The 20,906-nt window shown below is 49.5% G+C and overlaps 1 protein-coding gene across 9 annotated transcripts in view; it reads right to left on the minus strand.

Moving 5' to 3' along the window:
* DLG2 (discs large MAGUK scaffold protein 2) overlaps positions 1-20,906 on the minus strand; it is a 1,610,676-nt gene that overhangs the window by 422,767 nt on the left and 1,167,003 nt on the right. For 8 of the 9 annotated variants that reach the window (XM_075337519.1, XM_075337520.1, XM_075337525.1 and 5 more), the window contains 2 exons: positions 16,585-16,740; positions 844-936 (listed from right to left, as the gene is read on the minus strand). In XM_075337519.1, coding sequence (XP_075193634.1) covers positions 844-936; positions 16,585-16,740 — 249 coding nt within the window. The remainder of the gene's footprint in view (positions 1-843; positions 937-16,584; positions 16,741-20,906) is intronic. The other variant, XM_075337521.1, reaches the window with a different exon arrangement.

The following is a 20,906-nucleotide window of genomic DNA, read 5'->3' on the forward strand; positions in this document are numbered from 1 at the left end:
AGAGGAACATTTAATAATGGAGAAGGACACCCAATAATGGAGAGGAACACCTAATGATTGAGAGGAACCCCTAATAATGTAGAGGAATACCGAATGATGGAGAGGAACACCTAATAATGGAGAAGGACACCCAATAATGGAGAGGAACCCGTAATGATGGAGAGGACCACCTAATAATGGAGAGGAACACCTAATAATAGAGAGGAACAATTAATAATGATGAGGATCACCTAATGATGGAGAAGATCCCCTAATTATGGAGATCTCCTAATTATGGAGGATAACCTCTACTAATGACAAAAAATTTCCTAATGATGAAGAAAAAACCCTGATTATGGGAAGGAACTTTTAATGATTGAGAAGAACCCCGACCTATAGAATCCCTAATAATGGAAGAGGAAGCCTTAATATTGCAGGAGAACATCTAATTATGAAGAGGAACCCCTAATAATGAAGAGGAACCTCTTGTGATAGAGAAAACCCTCTAACTGAGGCTGAGGAAACCCTTAGTACAGGATCTCCTGATCATGGCTCGGAACCCCTAATTATGGAGACCAAGTTCATAGAATCATAGGATCATATGTTCTAATGTTATGGAATTAGAAAGGTCCTCCACTTTGGACAATTCCTACTTGTTCGATAGGTCCATTGACAATAACCAATATACCCTCCTTGGTAGGACCTCCAGTGATAGGGTTTAAACTGTGGGAAACCCGGGCAACAATTGTTCAGTTTGCCTACAGTGCCATCACAGGATAAATAAGGTATTGCACCATGTTCATACCACCCCACTGTGACAGTGCCCCTCACTGCTGAGTGTAGCTGCCCGCTTGCAACACTTACCCATATTTCAACTCCCGATTTTGGGGTCCACGTTGTCCCATTTCTTCTAAAGGGTTACTCCCATCTTCATCGAACAGATATTGTTGGACGGTCCTTGTAAAAACAAACAATTTTGCAATTAACTATTTGTTAAAATTTTTAGCCACTCTTCCGATATCAACACTTTTCTTTTGTATACAGCTTATTGCCTAGGAGACCGACCACCGCTGCTGTCTGGCAGTTATGGCCGAACTTGCACATGAATTACAAGCTCTTTTCTTTTAAGCTTGTAAGCGCTGCTTTTAATGTGGTGTGAACCTTGGATCGCGCTGTTACCTCCTCATTCCAGCCAGCTTCAGTGCATACCTTACAGATTAGACAGCAGCGGTGGTCGGTCTCCTAGGCAATGAGCTGTAATCAAAAGAAAAGTGTTAATATCTCAAGATCGGTAGCAAATTTTAATAGAAGGTAAATTGCAAAAGTGCTTGTTTTTTCAAGCACTATCCGACAACACCCTTGGGAATCACTCTTTAATGCAACTTTGCATACCCACCCCCTTTTTTTTAAATCCCTTAGTAATATAGTCCTATTAAAATCAGGACTATTGGCTGAAAAATGCCTAGAAAAAAAAGGAGACAGTGCTGCCGCCTTAGTTAAATGCCAATGTGCAATGTTTTGGCAAATACATTTTTCAGAATGTGTAAAGTCAAAATGAATCTTAATATTAATTAATTAATTTTATTAACAAAACCAAAAATTATTATAAAATTACAGAATATTAAAAGTGCAATTACCCAGCTATGAGCTAGTGCTCGGGCATATCCAAAATGTAAAAAAAAATAGAAATAATTAGTTTTGAATTTTTTTTTTGGTTTTAGGAAAGGAAACCAAAACAGCCTGCATTATGTTACTCAGCCACTAGATGGCAGCAGCGCTCTTCTGCACTGCTGAGCGCTATATTACCATGTGTCCTTATAGAGAGTGGGAGAAATTACAGCACAGATCGGCTTTTTAGAATTATTTTTTTTGTATTTTCAGGCTGTGTGAGGATGAAACAACAAATTCTGTATTTTTTTTAATTTTTTTTTATGTGCGTGCTAAATTTGTCCCCCTGTGGATATACGGGTGATTTTTCACACTGCAGCTTTTAGAGCGGAAAACAGGTCAGGAGAGCATGAAATATTGAAGAGCCGAAGAGCTGAGCAAATCTAGGGTCATGAAGGTTCAGCTTTGGAAAAATGGCTCCAACGGACTGGGTATAATGGACACGGTATATATTAAAAGGAATCTGTCAGCAGGTTTTTGCTATGTAATCTGACAGCAGCATGATGTAGGGGCTGAGAGCCTGATTCCAGTGATGTATTACTTCCTGGACTGCTTGGTGCAGTTTTGATAGAATCCTTGTTGTCTCTGTAGCAGTGTTCAGAATGCTGAGCTGTGTATAACCCCACACTCAGTCCAGATTGTTAGCTTCCTGTCTACACTGTGCATAGGCAGAAAGCTACCAGTCAGTGGGGAGGGTGGGGTTACATAGATTATCTTGACTGGCCTGCATGTGAGACCTTGGTATTGAAACTACAGCACATAGTCTAAGTTAGTGTTCCCCAACTCCAGTCCTCACCCACCAATGGTGCATGTTTTCAGGATTTCCTTAGCATTGCACAGGTGTTGGAATCATCACCTGTGTAGATTTGTGCAATACTAAGGAAATCCTGAAAACATGCACCAAAGACTGAAGTTGGGGAACCCTGGTCTAAGTGACACAGCCCTGGAACCAGGCTCCCTGCCCCTACATTATGCTGCTGTCATCATGCATGAGGGTCAGAATGGGGGCATCCTAATGTGTCAGGTGCAAGGTGAGGGAAACAAAATGTGTGGGGGCATCATGTTTGAGGTGTATCTGTGTGAGAATCATAATGTGTGGGGGCAATTGTGGGGGCATCATATTGTACAGAAAGTCACTGTGAAGAGCACTGCGGGGCATCATAATGTGTGAGGGGTACTGTGTAGCATCATAATGTGTGGGGGTAATTGTGGGGGCATCATATTGTGCAGGGAGTCACTGTGAAGAGCACTGCGGGGCATCATAATGTGTGAGGGGTACTGTGTAGCATCATAATGTGTGGGGGTAATTGTGGGGGCATCATATTGTGCAGGGAGTCACTGTGAAGAGCACTGCGGGGCATCATAATGTGTGGGGGGTACTGTGTAGCATCATAATGTGTGGGGGTAATTGTGGGGGCATCATATTGTGCAGGGAGTCACTGTGAAGAGCACTGCGGGGCATCATAATGTGTGGGGGTAATTGTGCGGGTATCATATTGTGCAGGGAGTCACTGTGAAGAGCACTGCGGGGCATCATAATGTGTGGGGGTAATTGTGGGGGCATCATATTGTGCAGGGAGTCACTGTGAAGAGCACTGCGGGGCATCATAATGTGTGAGGGGTACTGTGTAGCATCGTAATGTGTGGGGGTAATTGTGGGGGCATCATATTGTGCAGGGAGTCACTGTGAAGAGCACTGCGGGTATCATAATGTGTGGGGGTAATTGTGGGGGCATCATATTGTGCAGGGAGTCACTGTGAAGAGCACTGCGGGGCATCATAATGTGTGGGGGTAATTGTGGGGGTATCATATTGTGCAGGGAGTCACTGTGAAGAGCACTGCGGGGCATCATAATGTGTGGGGGTAATTGTGGGGGCATCATATTGTGCAGGGAGTCACTGTGAAGAGCACTGCGGGGCATCATAATGTGTGACAGTCTATAGGGCACCATAATATGTGTGTGAGAGTGTTTATGTTCCTAACATTATAGCCGGCCCTCAGCGTGCTCTGGGGCGGCAGCATGGATCCAGTTAACCCCTTGGCCACACAATTACAAATGTTATCAAGCTATATATATATATATATATATATATATATATCTCAAGCTACAATAACAGTTTGCATGTTCACTTGCTCCAAATGTCTTGGGCCAACAGAGTATCTCAAATGAACCCAAGGTAAAGTTACCAGTTTGCTTAGAAGGGAACAGAAGAACCGCATTTTTTCGTTTTACAAGACGCACCCCAAATTTAGAGATAAAAAAAAAGGTAAAAAAAAAATGGGGTCTGTTTTATACTCCGGTGTTGTCTTACCGGAGGAGGGCAGCAGCGGTGGTGGAGCGAGGTCACAGGAGGCAGAGGCTGTGCTGGCAGCGGGTCTGTGGTGGCTGCGGCGGCGGCGGGTCAGTGGTGGCAGGTCAGTGGTGGCTGCGGTGGTGGCGGGTCAGTGGTGGCAGGTCAGTGGTGGTGGTGGGTCAGTGGTGGCAGGTCAGTGGTGATGACGGGTCAGTGGTGGCAGGTCAGTGGTGATGGCGGGTCAGTGGTGGCAGGTCAGTGGTGATGGCGGGTCAGTGGTGGCAGGTCAGTGGTGATGGCGGGTCAGTGGTGGCAGGTCAGTGGTGGTGGTGGGTCAGTGGTGGCAGGTCAGTGGTGGTGGTGGGTCAGTGGTGGCAGGTCAGTGGTGGCTGCGGTGGTGGCGGGTCAGTGGTGGCAGCGGAAGCTGCAGTGGTTGTGTGGTGGAGCAGGCCAGTGTTGCGATTGTCACAGTCTGTCTGTGGTCCGGACTAAAAAAAAATGGTGCCCGGAGCGGCGCGTGTGTCGCAGGCGGAGGAGGGGACGCTGCGCTCACCCACTGCTTGGGTCCAGCTGCTGCTGCTTGGTGGTGGCTCGAGCGGTGGGCCGGATCCTGGGGACTCGAGCGGCGCTCCTCGCCCGTGAGTGAAAGGGGGTGGTTTGGTTTAGGGATATTGTCCGTGACGCCACCCACGGTTGTGGTGAGGTTGTGACACCACCGCTGCTCTGGACGGGGATCCCGGGAGAGATGACAGGGAGCAGCTTGGATGTTGGTTCTCCCCTCCATGGGTAGGGGGGGTCGGTTGTCCCGGGGCCCGGTGAGGGGTAGGGATGGATGGCAGGCGGGTTACGGGGCCTGGTGAGGTGCAGGGTCGCGGGGGCAGCGCGGTGCCGCACGGCACGGTGGTACTCACTCAGCCAGTAATTCACACGGAGTCTCTGGTCAAACAAACGGCTGGATGGACGGGTCCCACAGACAGTTGCGGTAGTTCCCCCGGTAGGTTGATGGTGACTGCCTTTCCCTGCACCTGTGTTGTGTTTACGGTTCCAATGGGTTCCCACCGGTAACCCGCTCCCCAGCTTGGATGGAGGCTGAGGGAGCCCCTTTTGCCCGCAGGCTCTGGCCCTGGGAACTGTAGCCTTGGCGGTGACTGTGTTTCCCTTCACGGTGTGAGCTGTTGCCTTCAATTGGGTCTTGACTGCTGGGAAACCCCGGAGGTTCCCTTCGCTAACGGATTTGACCAGTTTAACGGCGACTCCTAGCCTGGTCGGGGTCCGTAAGCCCTGCCGGATGGTGCTGGCTTCTCTTTGCTCCCCGATCCGGTACCGCTGGGCCACTGCCCGTCCACGGTCCTTATGGTTTACTCTAATCAGCCTCTCCTGCAGACGGTCACCACCGTCTGCCAACCTTGCTGTTCTGTCCGGGCCACACACCCGGACGCCTTCAGTCTCCTCTCTTACTACTTCACTTCTTCAACTCTCACTCTACTTGAACTCCAACTCCAAACTGACTCTTTTCCCGCCTCCAGGACTGTGAACTCCTCGGTTGGCGGGACCAACCGCCTGGCCCACCCCCTGGTGTGGACATCAGCCCCTGGAGGAAAGCAACAAGGATTTTGTGTTTGTCTTCGGTGTGCCTAACCAGGGTGTGGGGTGTGTTGGTGTAGTACCTGTGACGACCTGGCTTGTCCAGGGCGCCACACGTGCACAGATGGAGTTCTCATCCAAGAGCTCCATCTGTGCACGCGCTGACTCTCGGCGCCATCATTTGAAGCCGGGACCGCGAACAAACTAGGACACCCACCACACAGCCACTGCTGCCAGCACAGCCACCCGTCCGCCCATCCAGCCGCACAGAGTGGTTGCCAGCAGGCCGCCCGCCCACCCACACGGAGAGGCGGCCAGTCACCGGTACTGACAGGCACCCGGCTCCCGCATCGACAGTCACCTCGCCGCCTGCACGCACCGCCAGGCACCCTGCTGGTCGCTCGCATGCACCGACAGGCACCCTGCGGGCCACCCGCACACACAAAGCCGCACAGACAGCCCCCCGCCAATTCACCTCTTGGTAAGCTATATTCAGATTTTAAGACGCACCCCACATTTTCCTCCCAAATTTTTTGGAGGAAAAGTGTCTTATAATCCTAAAAATACGGTAACTTGTCAACTTTTTTTGCCTCGTGTAAATTATATTTTCACCTACATCCTGATTTATTTGGGTTCCGAGAATCACCGAGTGGGCATTGTATTGTTTTTACTCCATGGTGATCCACAGATTTGGGCATTTCTTTGCCTGTTGTCCTCTGTTGACTTTTGGCCTCATTTATGATGACCCTGACAATGTTCTGTGGCTGAATCCAAGATCCGTAAATTGGTTCAGGGATGTTGTAAAGCTGAAGACTATTGCATAGAGTTTAGACGCTGCACAGTGGAGATCTCCTGGAATGACCACGTTCTTCAGGGTCAGTTCTGCCAGGGACGTTCAGATTAGATTAAGGATATGAGGATCTACATTCCTTCCTGGAGGAGGCTATGACACTTGTTGTTCATTTAGATTGACACCTGAGAGATAGAGACACATTTAAAGGTATTAAAGTTGCATCTCCCTCGCTATTACCGGTAGTTGAGCCCAGTGAACCTATGCAAATCGATGCTTGCAGAGATCCCAAAGGAGATACAAAACTCGGAACATCAGCTCATTTTTGTTTATACTGAGCACCTTCAGGTCACATTGTGGCTCAATCTTTCAAATATAATGCTGAATGTCTTTAAAAAAAAGGAGGAAACTGTAAATATAGAGATGCAGGTTCCGAGAGTCTGAGATTATCTCTTGTACAAGCATCCAGCTTTTTCTAACAGGTATCCTTGTAAATTAAGTGTGGTTTTATTTTTTAATCTAATTGATTATGATTTTTCTGGAAACTGCTGATGTGATTTATCTTCCCTCGGCAAGTTTAGGCAATTAATAACTCCCCTCTTTCACAAAGTCACATAACTAAGAAAGTCGAGATTGTATGTATGAAATTAGGATTGTTACATACTGAATCAATTTTATTCATGGTTTTTCCTTCTCAACCTGCAACGTTAAGGCTGCTTTACACGCTGCGACATCGCTACCGATATATCGTCGGGGTCACGTCGTTAGTGACGCACATCCGGCGCCGGTAGCGACATCGCAGCACGTGACACCAAGGAGCAACGATCGCAAAATCGTCCAAAAACGGTGATCGTTGACACGTCGCTCCTTTCCTTAATATTGTTGCTGCTGCAGGTACGATGTAGTTCGTCGTTCCTGCGGCAGCACACATCGCTGTGTGTGACACCGCAAGAACGACAAACATCTCCGTACCTGCGTCCACCGGCTATGCGGAAGGAAGGAGGTGGGCGGGATGTTATGTCCCGCTGATCTCGACCCCTCCGCTTCTATTGGACGGCCGTTTAGTGACGTCGCTGTGACGCCGAACGCACCTCCCCCTTGAAGGAGGGATTGTTCGGCGGTCACAGCGACGTCGTTGACAAGGTATGTGCGTGTGACGCTGCCGTAGCAATAATGTTCGCTACGGCAGCGATCACCAAATGTCGCACGTACGACGGGGCGGGTGCTATCGCGCTCGACATCGCTAGCAATTGCTAGCGATGTTGCAGCGTGTAAAGCACCCTTTAGTGTTAGGTCAGCCATGGTTAATTAGGCACAATCCTGCAATCAATTAGGAGACTCAAGAGATTTGATCATGGGATGTTTCTTGCTTTTCCTTTATGTCTGTCGAGAACTTTCCATGAGGACTCGCCTTCCAGAATTTATTCAGCACGTTTGGGAAGTTTTTTCTGAGACTGAGTGTGAAGTCTTCCACCGTATAAGTAAAATAATTGTGCTATCATATTTTTCGTTTGTAAGACACCCCCAAATTTAAAAGAGGAAAATAGGAAAAAAGAGGGTCTATCTTATAATCCTAGTGCATCTTACCAGGGGGGAGCAGCTGTGGTGGAGCGGCTCAGGAAGGTCACAGGAGGCAGGGTAGCCGATGCTACAGGCTCAGAGGAGGGGCTGTCATGGCTCAGGAGAGTCACTGTGTGGCAACGGAGGGTTAGCGATACTATGGGCTCGTAGGGTATCACGGCAGGGGGCGCCATTGATCTGCTGGCGGGCTTGGAGGGGGGGATGTCACAGCTCAAGAGGGTCAGTGTGCAGCATCGGAGGGTTGGTAATACTGCAGGCTCATTAGATGTCACGGCAGCAAGAACCATGGATCTGCCGGCGGAGTGCGGGCTCCATTGAATCACCGGCTGTTCATGCGATTGACTTCAACAAAAAGGCTGGCACATTGAACTGGTGGAGGAAGGTTGTACTAGATGGACCTAGGTCTTTTTTCAACCTTAGTAACTATGTAACATTCGCAGATTGGCATTCGCGGCCATTTTCTCGAAGTCCATCGCGTCAACAGCCAGTGGTTCAAAGCAGCCCGTGGTCCTCCTGCAGATCAATGGCGCTTGCTACGACACCCCAGTACCTGAAGTATCACTGATGCTCCACTGACCCTCTTGAGCCGCGACACTCCCTTCTCCGAGGCTGCCGGCAGATCAATGGCGCCTGCCGCCATGACACCCCACGAGCCCACAGTATCGCTGCCTCTGCCACCCCGGTAAGCCATATGTGGTTTGTAAGACACACCCTCCCCCAGTTTTGGAGGAAAAAAAGGGCATCTTACAAACCGGAAAATATGTTACTTCATACCAGGAGCTAAAATGCTTAAAACCCATTTGTTTACCTCTCTCTTCTAGAGAGGGAAGTCTTGAAAGAGTATATTCAAAAGAGCCTTTCTAATTGCCATGGGTTTGTTTGTTTTTTGTTAAGAAAAAATAAAAAAAAAGATGAAGGGTTGTGTCCGTGCTTGGATTTTAGAAAGATTAATAAAATCACTGTTCGCAAACTGCCCTTTGCCCCTCAAACCTGACATTATTAACCAATTATCTGGAGCAGATTGGTTTTCCAAACTTGAATTGAGCGGTACATGTAACCTTATTCGCATTCGTCATGGTGCTGAATGGAAGACCGCATTCAATACAGCTGAAGGTAATTTTGAAGATTTGGTCGTTCAGGTTAACCAATGCTTGGTCTTTCAAAATTTCACAACTGATTTATTTCACTCTCTTTGGGTAGATTTGTGGTAATTTACCCGGGTGACATATTGATTTACTCACACACTCAGGAGGAACATCGTGGCATATCAGGTATGTTCTCCAGGTTCTACATGACAATCATATATTTTCTTAACTAGAGAAATGTCAGTAATAGGTCCAATTCTTAGGATCCTTGGTTTCTGTATTTTAGTTTCAGATGGACCCCGTCAAGGTGCAAACAGTCCTTGATTAGTTTCAACCAAGCAACCTGAAAGCGTTGCAGAGATTTCTTCACTTTGCAAATTTTCATCAGAAGTTCATTTATAACTTTTTGGTAATGGCCAAGTCTTTAATTGACATGACTTAGAAGGCAACAGACTTTTCTTCTTGGTCAGCCAAGGCAGTAAATGCTTTTTTGGCTCTCAAGACAGCTTTTTCCTAAGAGTCCTGTTTTCAGTCAACCTGTGGTCGATCTGCCTTTCATTGTTGAGGTAGACGCTTCTGTCGCGGGCGGAGAGGACGTCACTGCGCTGCGCTCGCTAACGCTCGGGTCCGGCGCTGCTGCGATAGCTGCTCGGTGGCTCGAGCGGTGGGCCGGATCCGGGGACTTGAGTGGCGCCCCTCGCCCGTGAGTGAAAGGGGTGGTTGGTTTGGGGAATTTAGTCCGTGACGCCACCCACGGGTCGTGGTGAAGATGGGCACCACCGCTGCTGGTGACGGGGATCCCGGGAGCGATGGTAGGGAGCAGCTGGGATGTTGTTTTCCCCCTCTGTGGGTAGGGGTCAGTGGTCCCGGGGCCTGATGATGTGACGGGGAGGCAGGGTTGGTGAGGTGCAGGGTTGCAGGGACAGCGCAGTGTGGTGCCGGATGGCACGGGTGTACTCACTCAGCAAGAAAGGTACAAAGTCCTCGGTAAACCAAACGGCTGGATGGACGGGTCCCGCAGCCGGCTGCAGTGTCTCTCCTCGGACAGGTGATGGTGGCTGTCTTTCCCTGTACCTTGCACCTCTTTCTGACTACTATGGATTCCCAATGGTAGTCCGCTCCCCGGTGTATGGGTACCGGAGGAGCCCGTTTGCCCGCAGACGCTGGCCATTGGGTCTCTAGCCTTAGGCGGTAGCTGTATACCCTCACAGTGTGGGCGGTTGCCTTCAATCGGGACTTTTGCTGTTGTGAAACCCCTGGGGTTCCAGTCACATTCGGATCTGACTATTGACAGCGGCTCCAAGCCTGGTCGGGGTCCGATGGCCCTGCCTGTGTGTGCTGGCTTCACTTCGCTCCCCGGTCCTACGGTTCCGCGTTGCTCCACCACTCCTGCAGACGGCCACCACCGTCTGCCAACCTTGCTGTTAGTGCCTGGGCCACAAACCCAGACACCCAAGTGTTTACTCCTCTCACTTCAAACTCCAAATTCTTTCTGTCACTTTTCCCGCCTCCAGGCCTGTGAACTCCTCGGTGGGTGGGGCCAACCACTTAGCTCCGCCCCAACTGGTGTGGACATCAGACCCTGGAGGGAGGCAACAAGGGTTTTGTGTTTGGCTGTTGTCCCTGTCTAGTGGGGGTGGGGTGTTTGTATGTTATCTGTGACGACCTGGCTAGGCCAGGGTGCCACACTTCCTCTAAAGGGATGGGAGAGAACTTCTGGTGGTTAAAGGAGCCTTTGAGGAATGGAAACATTGGTTGGGGGGGCAAAACATAGGGCGACTGTCTTTACTGATCATAAGAACCTGTTGTGTATTGATGCTGCTAAGTGCCTAAACACCAGACAGGCTCCATGGAGCCTTTTTTATCTTGGTTTGATTTTGTCATTACTTATCTCCCTGGATCTAAGAACGTCAAGGCTGATACTTTGCGCCTTACCTTTGTCCCAGAGTTCAGGGCCAAAAATCCAGTTAAGATTCTTAGTGAGGGGGTGGTGGTTTGTTCTCTGGTGTTAAATCTCAGGCAGCACATTCAGGATGCTGAAGACAGTGCGCTGGAAGGTTTACCTATAAACAAATGTCGCGGGCGGGGAGGAGGGTGTCAGCACACTACGCTCACCCCTTCTGCTCGGGTCCGGCGGTTGCTGCTCAGTGGTGGCTCGAGCTGTGGGCCGGATCCCGGGGGTTTCTCGAGCGGCACTCCTCGCCCGTGAGTGAAAGGGGGTTTGTTGGGTGTCACAGAAAATGGTGACGTAGCAGCGACGTCGTTGTCGTTGTCGCTGTGTGTGACACCACCTTAATGGGCAAACAGAGAGGATTAACCAAGAGATAGAACAGTATTTGAGATGTTTTGTTTCCGCTAATCAGGAAGACTAGGTGGAGTTTCTGCCTCTTGCCGAGTTTGCTCTAAATAGTGATACCTCTACAGCAGGAGTGGGGAACCTTTTTTATGCCGGGGGCCATTTGGAAATTTTTACCAACCTTCGGGGGCCGCACAAAATTATCAACTTGAAAATTACCCTAATATATTTGGTCAAACAATTAACTCACTGTGGCAGCTGGAGCTTCTACTCTTTGGTGCAGCTGTAATATTAGGAGATATTGATCTTTTTGCTTTTCACAACTGCTTTTCCAGGTTTGAGTTGGCTGGTACTGCTGTATATACATCACAGGGGAGGGTTGGGAGGAATATAGATCACTGGGGAGGCTGGGGGCATAGACATCATTGGGGGGTACATACATCACTGGGGGATACATACATCATTGATGGGGAGCACAAACATAGCTGGGGGGGCATAAACATTGCTGGGGAGGGCTGGGAGGAATATACATCACTAGGGAAGCAGCAGGGCATAGACGTCACTGGGGGTACATACATCACTGGGCGGCACAGACGTCACTGGGGGTATATACACATCACTGGGTTACACAGACATAGCTGGGGGGTACAAACATTGCTGGGGTTATATAAATAGCCGGGGGCAAACAGCCCTGGGGGATGCCGGAGGGACACAGAGAGCCCTGGGGGAACAGAGAATGATGGGAGAGGCTGGAGGCACAGACAAATCAGGGGGACGCTGGGGACACAGATGGCACAGAGAAGAATGGGAGAGGCTGAAGGCACAGACAGAACTGGGAGAGGCTCAGGGCACAGAGATCACTGGGGAGACTGGGGGGGGGGGCACAGATCACTGGGGAGACTGGGGGGGGCACAGATCACTGGGGAGACTGGGGGGGCACAGATCACTGGGGAGACTAGGGGGGCACAGATCACTGGGGAGACGGGAGCACAGATCACTAGGGGTGCATAGATCACTAGGGAGACTGGGGGGGGGCACAGAACACTGGGGGGGGCACAGATCACTGGAGAGACTGGGGGCACATGTCACTGGGGAGACTGGGGGGAGGCACAGAACACATTGGGGGGCACAGAACACTGGGGAGACTGGGGGGGCACAGAACACTGGGGAGAAAGAGGGGCACAGAGCACTGGGGGCACAGGCAGACTCGGATGAGCTTGGAGGTAGTTAGAGAACTGGGGGAGGCTGGGATCACAGAGCGCTGGAGGTGGTTGCGGGCACAGAGAGGAGGCACAGAGAGGAGCAGCCGCCGCCGGGCACAGAGAGGAGCAGCCGCCTTCGCCGCTGGGCACAGGGAGCTGCCGGGCACGGAGCCGCCGGGCACAGGGAGCCGCCGCCGCTGGGCACAGGGAGCCGCCGGGCACAGAGAGGAGCAGCCGCCGCCGGGCACAGGTAGCCGCCGGGCACGGAGCCGCCGCCGGGCACGGAGCCGCCGCTGGGCACAGGGAGCCGCCGTCGGGCACAGGGAACCGCCGCCGTAACTGCCGGGAACAGGGAGCCGGGCATGGAGCCGCCGGGCACAGGGAGCCACCGCCGGTCACAGGGAGCCGCCGCCGCAACCGCCAGGCACAGGGAGCTGCCGCCGCAACCGCCGGTCACAGGGAGCCGCCGCCGCAACCGCCGGGCACAGGGAGCTGCCGCCGCAACCGCTGGGCACAGGGAGCTGCAACCGGGCACAGGGAGCTGCCGCCGCATCCGCCGGGCACAGGGAGCTGCCGCCGCAACCGCCAGGCACAGGGAGCCGCTGCCGCAACCGCCGGGCACAGGGAGCCGCCGCCGCCGGGCACAGGGAGCCACCGCAACCGCCGGGCGCAGGGAGCCACCGCCGCAACCGCCGGGCACAGGGAGCCGCTGCCGCAACTGCCGGGCACAGGAAGCCGCCGCTGGGCACAGGGAGCCACCGCCGCTGGGCACAGAGCGCTGCCGGCACAGTAAGACCTGGGGGATCATTGGCAGTCAATCCTCTCTTTTTGATTTTAGCGCCCCTCACGCTGACCCCACCTACAAAGTACGTCCTCACGTAGGCAGTGCCAGCGTGGGGACGTAGTCTTTCAGGTATAGGAAATGCAGCGTTCAGCATTGAACGCGCTGTGTGGGGTTTTAAAGGGCCAGCAGCCAGTAAGATGCGGCTGCCGCCCCAGCACTACAGTTCCCGGGAATCAGCCTGGGGGCCGCAGAAAAAGTTGTCGCGGGCCGCATACGGCCCGCGGGCGGGAGGTTCCCCACCCCTGCTCTACAGCTACCAGGACATCACCTATTTTTACGGAGGAGGATTCATCCAGTTTTTCGGAACCTTTCAGGGTTACAGTCCTCCGTGCCAGAGGAGGAAAAATTTTTCTTCCCAATCATTTAGGTTCTGAAAGGAGGTCAAAAGGGGTTTTTGGTAGCTAGTAAACAGGCCAAAACAGGGGTTAACCGTAGAAGTAGGAAGGCTGCTGTCTTTAGGGTGTGTGATTTTGTGTGGTTATCCTCTAAGAATCTATGCTTAAAGGGAACATGTCACCTACTTTTTCGATATTAAAGTGGCCAGAATGTGTTTTAAATGATGCGATGTGCATCACTAACAAGGTTTAATACAACAAACAACCAAGTAGTTATCTTAAAAAATACTTTATATGGTTAGGTGAATGTATCTCATACCTTGGGTTTCAGTCATAGGGGTTGTGCTATTGATGTCTTCAATAATTGTCAATCAGCATTGTGATGGTGGAATATGGGGGGTTGTGTATAATTTTGTGGTTTGTATTTTAGTCATGGTGGTCTGTCTATTCTGTGTACATTGTCCCGCTTGCAGGGTAATCATCCCCTGCCGGGCTTTTGTCCCTAAGTCTGGGGGAGGAGGGCCTGGGATCTACCCAAACTCTCTGCTTACCTGGGAGATTAGTCAGTCTGTCTGAGAACTTCAAGAGAGAAACAGGAAGATTCATCCTCTGGGGTAGAAGCTGTGGCTACATGCAGCACCCCAGAGAGCAATTTAGAAACCCTGATTTCCCTGAAAAAGAACTGGTGGAGGATTGTGACTGATCCCTGGGACATTTATCCCATTACTGGACTGTTTTACCCTCTGTGTGGTGGATTATTTGATGGACATTCTGACTTGCTTGGAATAAATGTTCTTTGGATTGTACAATCATCTATCCCTCTGTTGATTGTATGAAATGGGAGAAGGACCCTGTGACAAGCATCAGTCATGCTATTTTTTTTAATGAAATTACGACCCCCGCATTAGAAATGTTTGCCGTTACTGCCCCGACATCACGGCAATCTACCCTGTAATGCCGTTCTTGCGCACTAAATGTATTGTGCACGGGCATGTGCACTGAATCTTGGTGTACGTCTCCAGATTCATTATGTGATGTACCATGTGCCCATGGTCCGGGCTGCTGACATCACTTCGGGAGCGCGCATGCTTAGCACGTCCCTATTACTGATGTCCCTAGCTTCTCTCCCCGTTCTGCACGTCCCTGTCTTCTCTCCTTGCTCAGTGCCACAGTGCACGTTCCTGTGCCACTGTCGCTTTGTGGTAATAAGGACGCGCTAAGCGTGCGTTCTCCCAAAGTGACATCAGCAGCCAAGAGCATGTGCACACCGCATAATGAATCTGGGGACATACACCTAGATTCAGTGCGCATGCCCGAGCAGAAGACATTTAGTGCGCAAGGAAGGTATTACAGGGGAGATTGCCATAATATCGGGGCAGTAAAACACATTCTGGCTAGTTTAATATCGAAAAATAAGGTGACAGGTTCCCTTTAAAGGCCACATGTAGGAAATGTGCACCTAAATTTGTAGGTCCTTATAAGTGTAAGCTTCCTATTGCTTTGAGGATCAATAATTCTTTCCATTCTTCCCTTTGAAAAACATTTGAGGCGTCCTTAAGACATAACTGAGGTGGATTTGGAGGGGAATCAGTATCTCGTTAAGTGGAAAGGTTATGGTCCTGAAAACAACTGTGTTGATTTGGAGGCTCTTCATGTGGACATCTGGTGAGGAAGTTCTGTCAGCGAATGGCCCCTCGTAGAAGGGGGAGTACAGTCATGGATCGGTTTGGGGATCCGATCCAGTGAACTGTTATTGTATGGTCAGTTCCTCTGTCTGCTAGGCTGTTGCCTTTTCTTCCCTGTCCAAATGCTGATGGTTCCTATTGTTTTTGTTCACTCCTCTCTAGGTATTTCATATTTTCCAGATTTGGTCTACCCTATCACATTCTGAGTTGGGTTCTCGTTTATGTTCACCTTTCACTGTTCGTCCCTGCTGGCTATAACTCTAGGTGGACTTGTCTTTAGGAGTTCCAGTTCATCAGCTTAGGGATCTACCTTATTGGGTAAACACCAGTTTAGTTCCTGCAGTGAGTCAGTTTGTTTTCTTTCCCATCACCTATTCCTTTCTCTCTCTGGATTTTTGTTTCTTCCTGCATACCTTCATCTCCCCTTGTTGGCATTGTTGTGGCCTCCCCTCTGGTCCTTCAGGAGGTACAAGAAACCTCTCGACAGCCTTTTAAGGAGTCAGGTCTTAGGTGGTGTTTTGAGTTGTGCAGCTAGGGTCTTTCTAGTTTGTACAGGGACTAGTTGCATGCAGGTGCTGCATCTCGCTGTAGTAGTTCTTACCTTTATCAATTACCCATGTGAGAGTATTTACATTCATAATATTGTGTGGGTGGATCTGTGTGGAGCATCATAATGTGTGGAGGGCACAGAGAGGCATCATAAATTGTTGGGGGCATTTTGAGAGCATCAAACTGTGTAAGGGACACTATGTGGAACAACGTACTATGTGAGGGGCACTGTAAGGGTGTTATAAATTGTGTGGGTATCATAATGTATGGGAAGAATTGTTGTAGCATAGTACTGTGTGTGAGGACATCATACTGTGTGTGGGGCACTACAGGAGCATCATTCTGTGTGGAGGGGCATTGTGGGGTTATGTTACTGTATGGGGATGCATCGCATTGCGTATTGGCCATAAATTGGCTATTGTAGTGGGTGGGACCATTAGGTGCTTCAATAGGGTCATTATTTCGGTGTTGGAGCACAAGGACTGGGGGAGGTTAGGAGTCAGATTTAACACAACCAAAAATTGTCATGGGGTGCCGTAGTACATGTCCCTCTTCCCTGGGAGCTATGATTATAGAGTTTCTTGGATGTGCTAGGTCTTCCAAACCGAGAGTCAAGGAATTTAACTCATAATTTCCTAATAGGGAATTTAAAACATCTTGTGTCAGACCCCCTTAAAATTGTGATTCTCACCTGGAAATTTCAGACTCTGGAAGCAGGCCTCCGTGGAAATGAGGATACGGAGATGTGAGGAGGAAGCTTTTGTCACATTCTATGGGGGAATAATGCCTCGGAGAGGAAGGTTTGTCACTGAGTTTATTGACAGTGCTGTATACCGGCTCCGGAGACCTACAAGAGAAGAAGGACTGTTACAATAAACTAAAACAAAATTCCTAAAAAAAAGTATAGGAAGAAAAAATCACTACTACAAATGTCCCACCAAACCCTGGAGATACAAATTCTGAGGTCGTCATACACCGTCAAAAACTATTTCAGCCATCTCTACATATTTATCTGTCAGTTACAGCCTGTATGGCCATTTTCAAAGATGATATAGGGGGGGGGGAATTTTGCAGCACCCAGAAACTGACAGTTATCAGTCCAGAAGGATCCTTTTCCCACAAGGAGAAATCATTGCATACTGATCTTCCATTGAGTTCACTGTAATCAATGTGAAGTCTCTATGCAATGAGCTCCTAAATATTGCACTAAAACTACAACAGCCAAAATGTGGAGTTGTGATATTTTTTGTAGGATTATCCTGCTAAACGAACATAGAAAATGTTATGCAAATTTTCCCAAAATGACCATTTGTGGCAGGTTTTGTAGCCACACTCATGTGGAATGGGGCAAAGCCTTACGTATCCCGCAGATAGGGATTTAAATGTGCTCTTTTTGCTCATTGCAACCAATTAGAGTTTAATTTTCAAGAATCAGCAAAAACATTAGTGCATGCCCTCATCATCTCCCGCCTTGACTACTGCAACCTCCTGCTCTCTGGCCTCCCTTCCAACACTCTTGTACCCCTCCAATCTATCCTAAACTCTGCGACCCGATTAATCCATCTATCCCCTCTCTATTGCCCAGCCTCGCCACTCTGCCAATCCCTTCACTGGCTTTCCATTGCCCAACGACTCAATTTCAAAATCCTAACCATGAAATACAAAGCCATCCACAACCTGTCTCCTCCATACATCTGTGACCTAGTCTCCAGGTACCTACTAACCTCAGATCCTCACAAGATCTCCTTCTATACTCCCCTCGCATCTCCTCTTCCCACAATCGCATACAAGATTTCTCCTGTGCCTCCCCCATACTCTGGAACACTCAACCCCAGGATACAAGACTCTCACCTACCATGGAACCCTTCAGAAGGAACCTGAAGACCTACCTCTTTCGACAAGCCTACAACCTACAATAACCCTGAGACCAGGACACCACTGCGCAACCAGCTCTGCCCTCACCTACTGTATCCTCATCCATCCCCTGTAGACTGTGAGCCCTTGCAGGCAGGGTCCTCTTTCCTCCTGTATCCTCACCCATCCCCTGTAGACTGTGATCCCTCGCGGGCAGGGTCCTCTTTCCTCCTGTATCCTCACCCATCCCCTGTAAACTGTGAGTCCTTACAAGCAGGGTCCTCTCTCCTCCTGTATCATCACCCATCCTCTGTAGACTGTGAGCCCTCGTGAGCAGGGTCCTCTCTCCTCATGTATCCTCATTCATCCCCTGTAAACTGTGAGTCCTCACAAGCAGGGTCCTCTCTCCTCCTGTATCCTCACCCATCCCCTGTAGACTGTGAGCCCTCGTGGGCAGGGTCCTCTCTCCTCCTGTATCCTCACCCATCCCCTGTAGACTGAGAGCCCTCGGGGGCAGGGTCCTCTCTTCTCCTGTATCCTCACCCATCCTCTGTAGACTGTGAGCCCTCGCGGGTAGGGTCCTCTCTCCTCCTGTATCCTCACCCATCCTCTGTAGACTGTGAGCCCTCGCGGGTAGGGTCCCCTCTCCTCCTATACCAGTCTGTTTTTGTAATGTTTATGATTGTTGTACTTTTTTTTATGTATGCCCTTTTCACTTGTAAAGCACCATGAAATAAATGGCGCTATAATAATAAATAATAATTTTCAGATAGGTTGCTATGGTCAAAACTTTTACTTTCTTAGCAACCAATCAGAGTTCACCTAGCATTTTGTCACAGCCATTTAAGAAATGAAAGCTGAGCTCTGATTGGTTGCTATGGACAACAAAGAGAGACACACCATTAGACAGTTTTGATGAATGAGGCCTATGCCTCTGTATAAAGCCTGAGACATACAGTAGATGACTTATGTAATTCTATGAAACCGGATCTAGTAAGGACACTGAAAAACAATATAAACATAACATTTTGTTAAGTGGACGCTTCTTTAAATTGATTGTTACAGTCACGGAAAAAACACAATAGCTTGACAATAGAAATACACACCCTTGCTGAAAAAAATATGGACCCTTGTTGATGGTAATGTGGTACAGAGTTGTTTTATGGACGTGTGTATGAGGCCATACAGTGAATGTCTTCCTCAGCTGTTACGGTACATCATTGAGTAGGACCGACAGTGGCATTTCAGTGGTGTAATACCAGCGCCCATTGTCCTCCCCCTTCCTTTTTGTGCAGGACACATGTGGGGTGCCAATTGGCCGCCTAGGCAGTCAGGGGCCTGCTGGAAGCCCCTGTTGCCTCCACCTTAGTGCTCCTTTGAAGCTCAGCTAGAGGCTGGGCTTCATTGGAGACCATGATTTTCACTATATACTGCAAAATAAATGTCACATGTAACTTTGCTAGAAATTCCTTTAACCTTTCTGCGTCCTACGTGTATATAAACCTAGCAAAAAAAAAAAATCACCAAGAAAGCTAAACAACATGGCCTTCTTTGCTCCTTATGTCTGAATCTATAATAATATGCACAAACAGATTAGACCAGGAATAAATTGCCCTCCCGGAACTGACAGGTATGACAGATAATTCTACGAGCCATGAGATCATAGAGGATTTCTGCTGAGATACACAAGTCTGCAGTATACGGACATAGTACATGCAAATCAGTGCTGGAAGAACATGGGGCAGGCACTGTGTAAGCAATAAATGTTGCGCTCCAGACCATATTAATATTTTACTGGCCTTGTCGGTTACCTTTATGACCTTTATCCAAACTTGCCAACTCTTCCAGAATATCCAGGAGGCTCCTGTTACAAGAAAAGGCCTCCCAAACTCCAGGAAGAATTTGGAAGTCTACAGGACGGCGCAAACTCTCCAGAGACCTCCCCAAAAGCTGTGGTGGAAGTGTGTAAACTATGGAGGGGACATGGAAGAGATGCAAAAGGGTGTGTCGATGGGTAAAAATTTTCAAAGGTGCGCAAAGCATTGCCACATGCAATGTCCTCCTAAAGGTGTGCAAAGCGTGCCATATGTAGTGTCCTCCCAAAGGTGTGCAAAGCGTTCCATATGTAGTGTCCACCCAAAGGTGTGCAAAGCGTTCCATATGTAGTGTCCTCCCAAAGGTGTGGAAAGCGTGCCATATGTAGTGTCCTCCCAAAGGTGTGCAAAACGTGCCATATGTAGTATCCTCACAAAGGTGTGCAAAGCGTGCCATATGTAGTGTCCTCCCAAAGGTGAGCAAAGCGTGCCATATGTAGTGTCCTCCCAAAGGTGTGCAAAGCGTGCCATATGTAGTGTCCTCCCAAAGGTGAGCAAAGCGTGCCATATGTAGTGTCCTCCCAAAGGTGAGCAAAGCGTGCCATATGTAGTGTCCTCCCAAAGGTGAGCAAAGCATGCCATATGTAGTGTCCTCCCAAAGGTGTGCAAAGCGTGCCATATGTAGAGTCCTCCCAAAGGTGTGCAAAGCATGCCATATGTAGTATCCTCACAAAGGTGTGCAAAGCGTGCCATATGTAGAGTCCTCCCAAAGGTGTGCAAAGCGTGCCATATGTAGTGTCCTCCCAAAGGTGTGCAAAGCGTGCCATATGTAGTGTCCTCCCAAAGGTGTGCAAAGCGTGCCATATGTAGTGTCCTCCCAAAGGTGTGCAAAGCGTGCCATATGTAGTGTCCTCCCAAAGGTGTGCAAAGTGTGCCATATGTAGTGTCCTCCCAAAGGTGTGCAAAGCGTGCCATATGTAGTGTCCTCCCAAAGGTGAGCAAAGCGTGCCATATGTAGTGTCCTCCCAAAGGTGAGCAAAGCGTGCCATATGTAGTGTCCTCCCAAAGGTGAGCAAAGCATGCCATATGTAGTGTCCTCCCAAAGGTGTGCAAAGCGTGCCATATGTAGAGTCCTCCCAAAGGTGTGCAAAGCATGCCATATGTAGTATCCTCACAAAGGTGTGCAAAGCGTGCCATATGTAGAGTCCTCCCAAAGGTGTGCAAAGCGTGCCATATGTAGTGTCCTCCCAAAGGTGTGCAAAGCGTGCCATATGTAGTGTCCTCCCAAAGGTGTGCAAAGCGTGCCATATGTAGTGTCCTCCCAAAGGTGTGCAAAGCGTGCCAT

This window comes from Anomaloglossus baeobatrachus, chromosome 2 (genome assembly GCF_048569485.1).
Source record: "Anomaloglossus baeobatrachus isolate aAnoBae1 chromosome 2, aAnoBae1.hap1, whole genome shotgun sequence".
In the NCBI taxonomy this organism is placed as follows: domain Eukaryota; kingdom Metazoa; phylum Chordata; class Amphibia; order Anura; family Aromobatidae; genus Anomaloglossus; species Anomaloglossus baeobatrachus.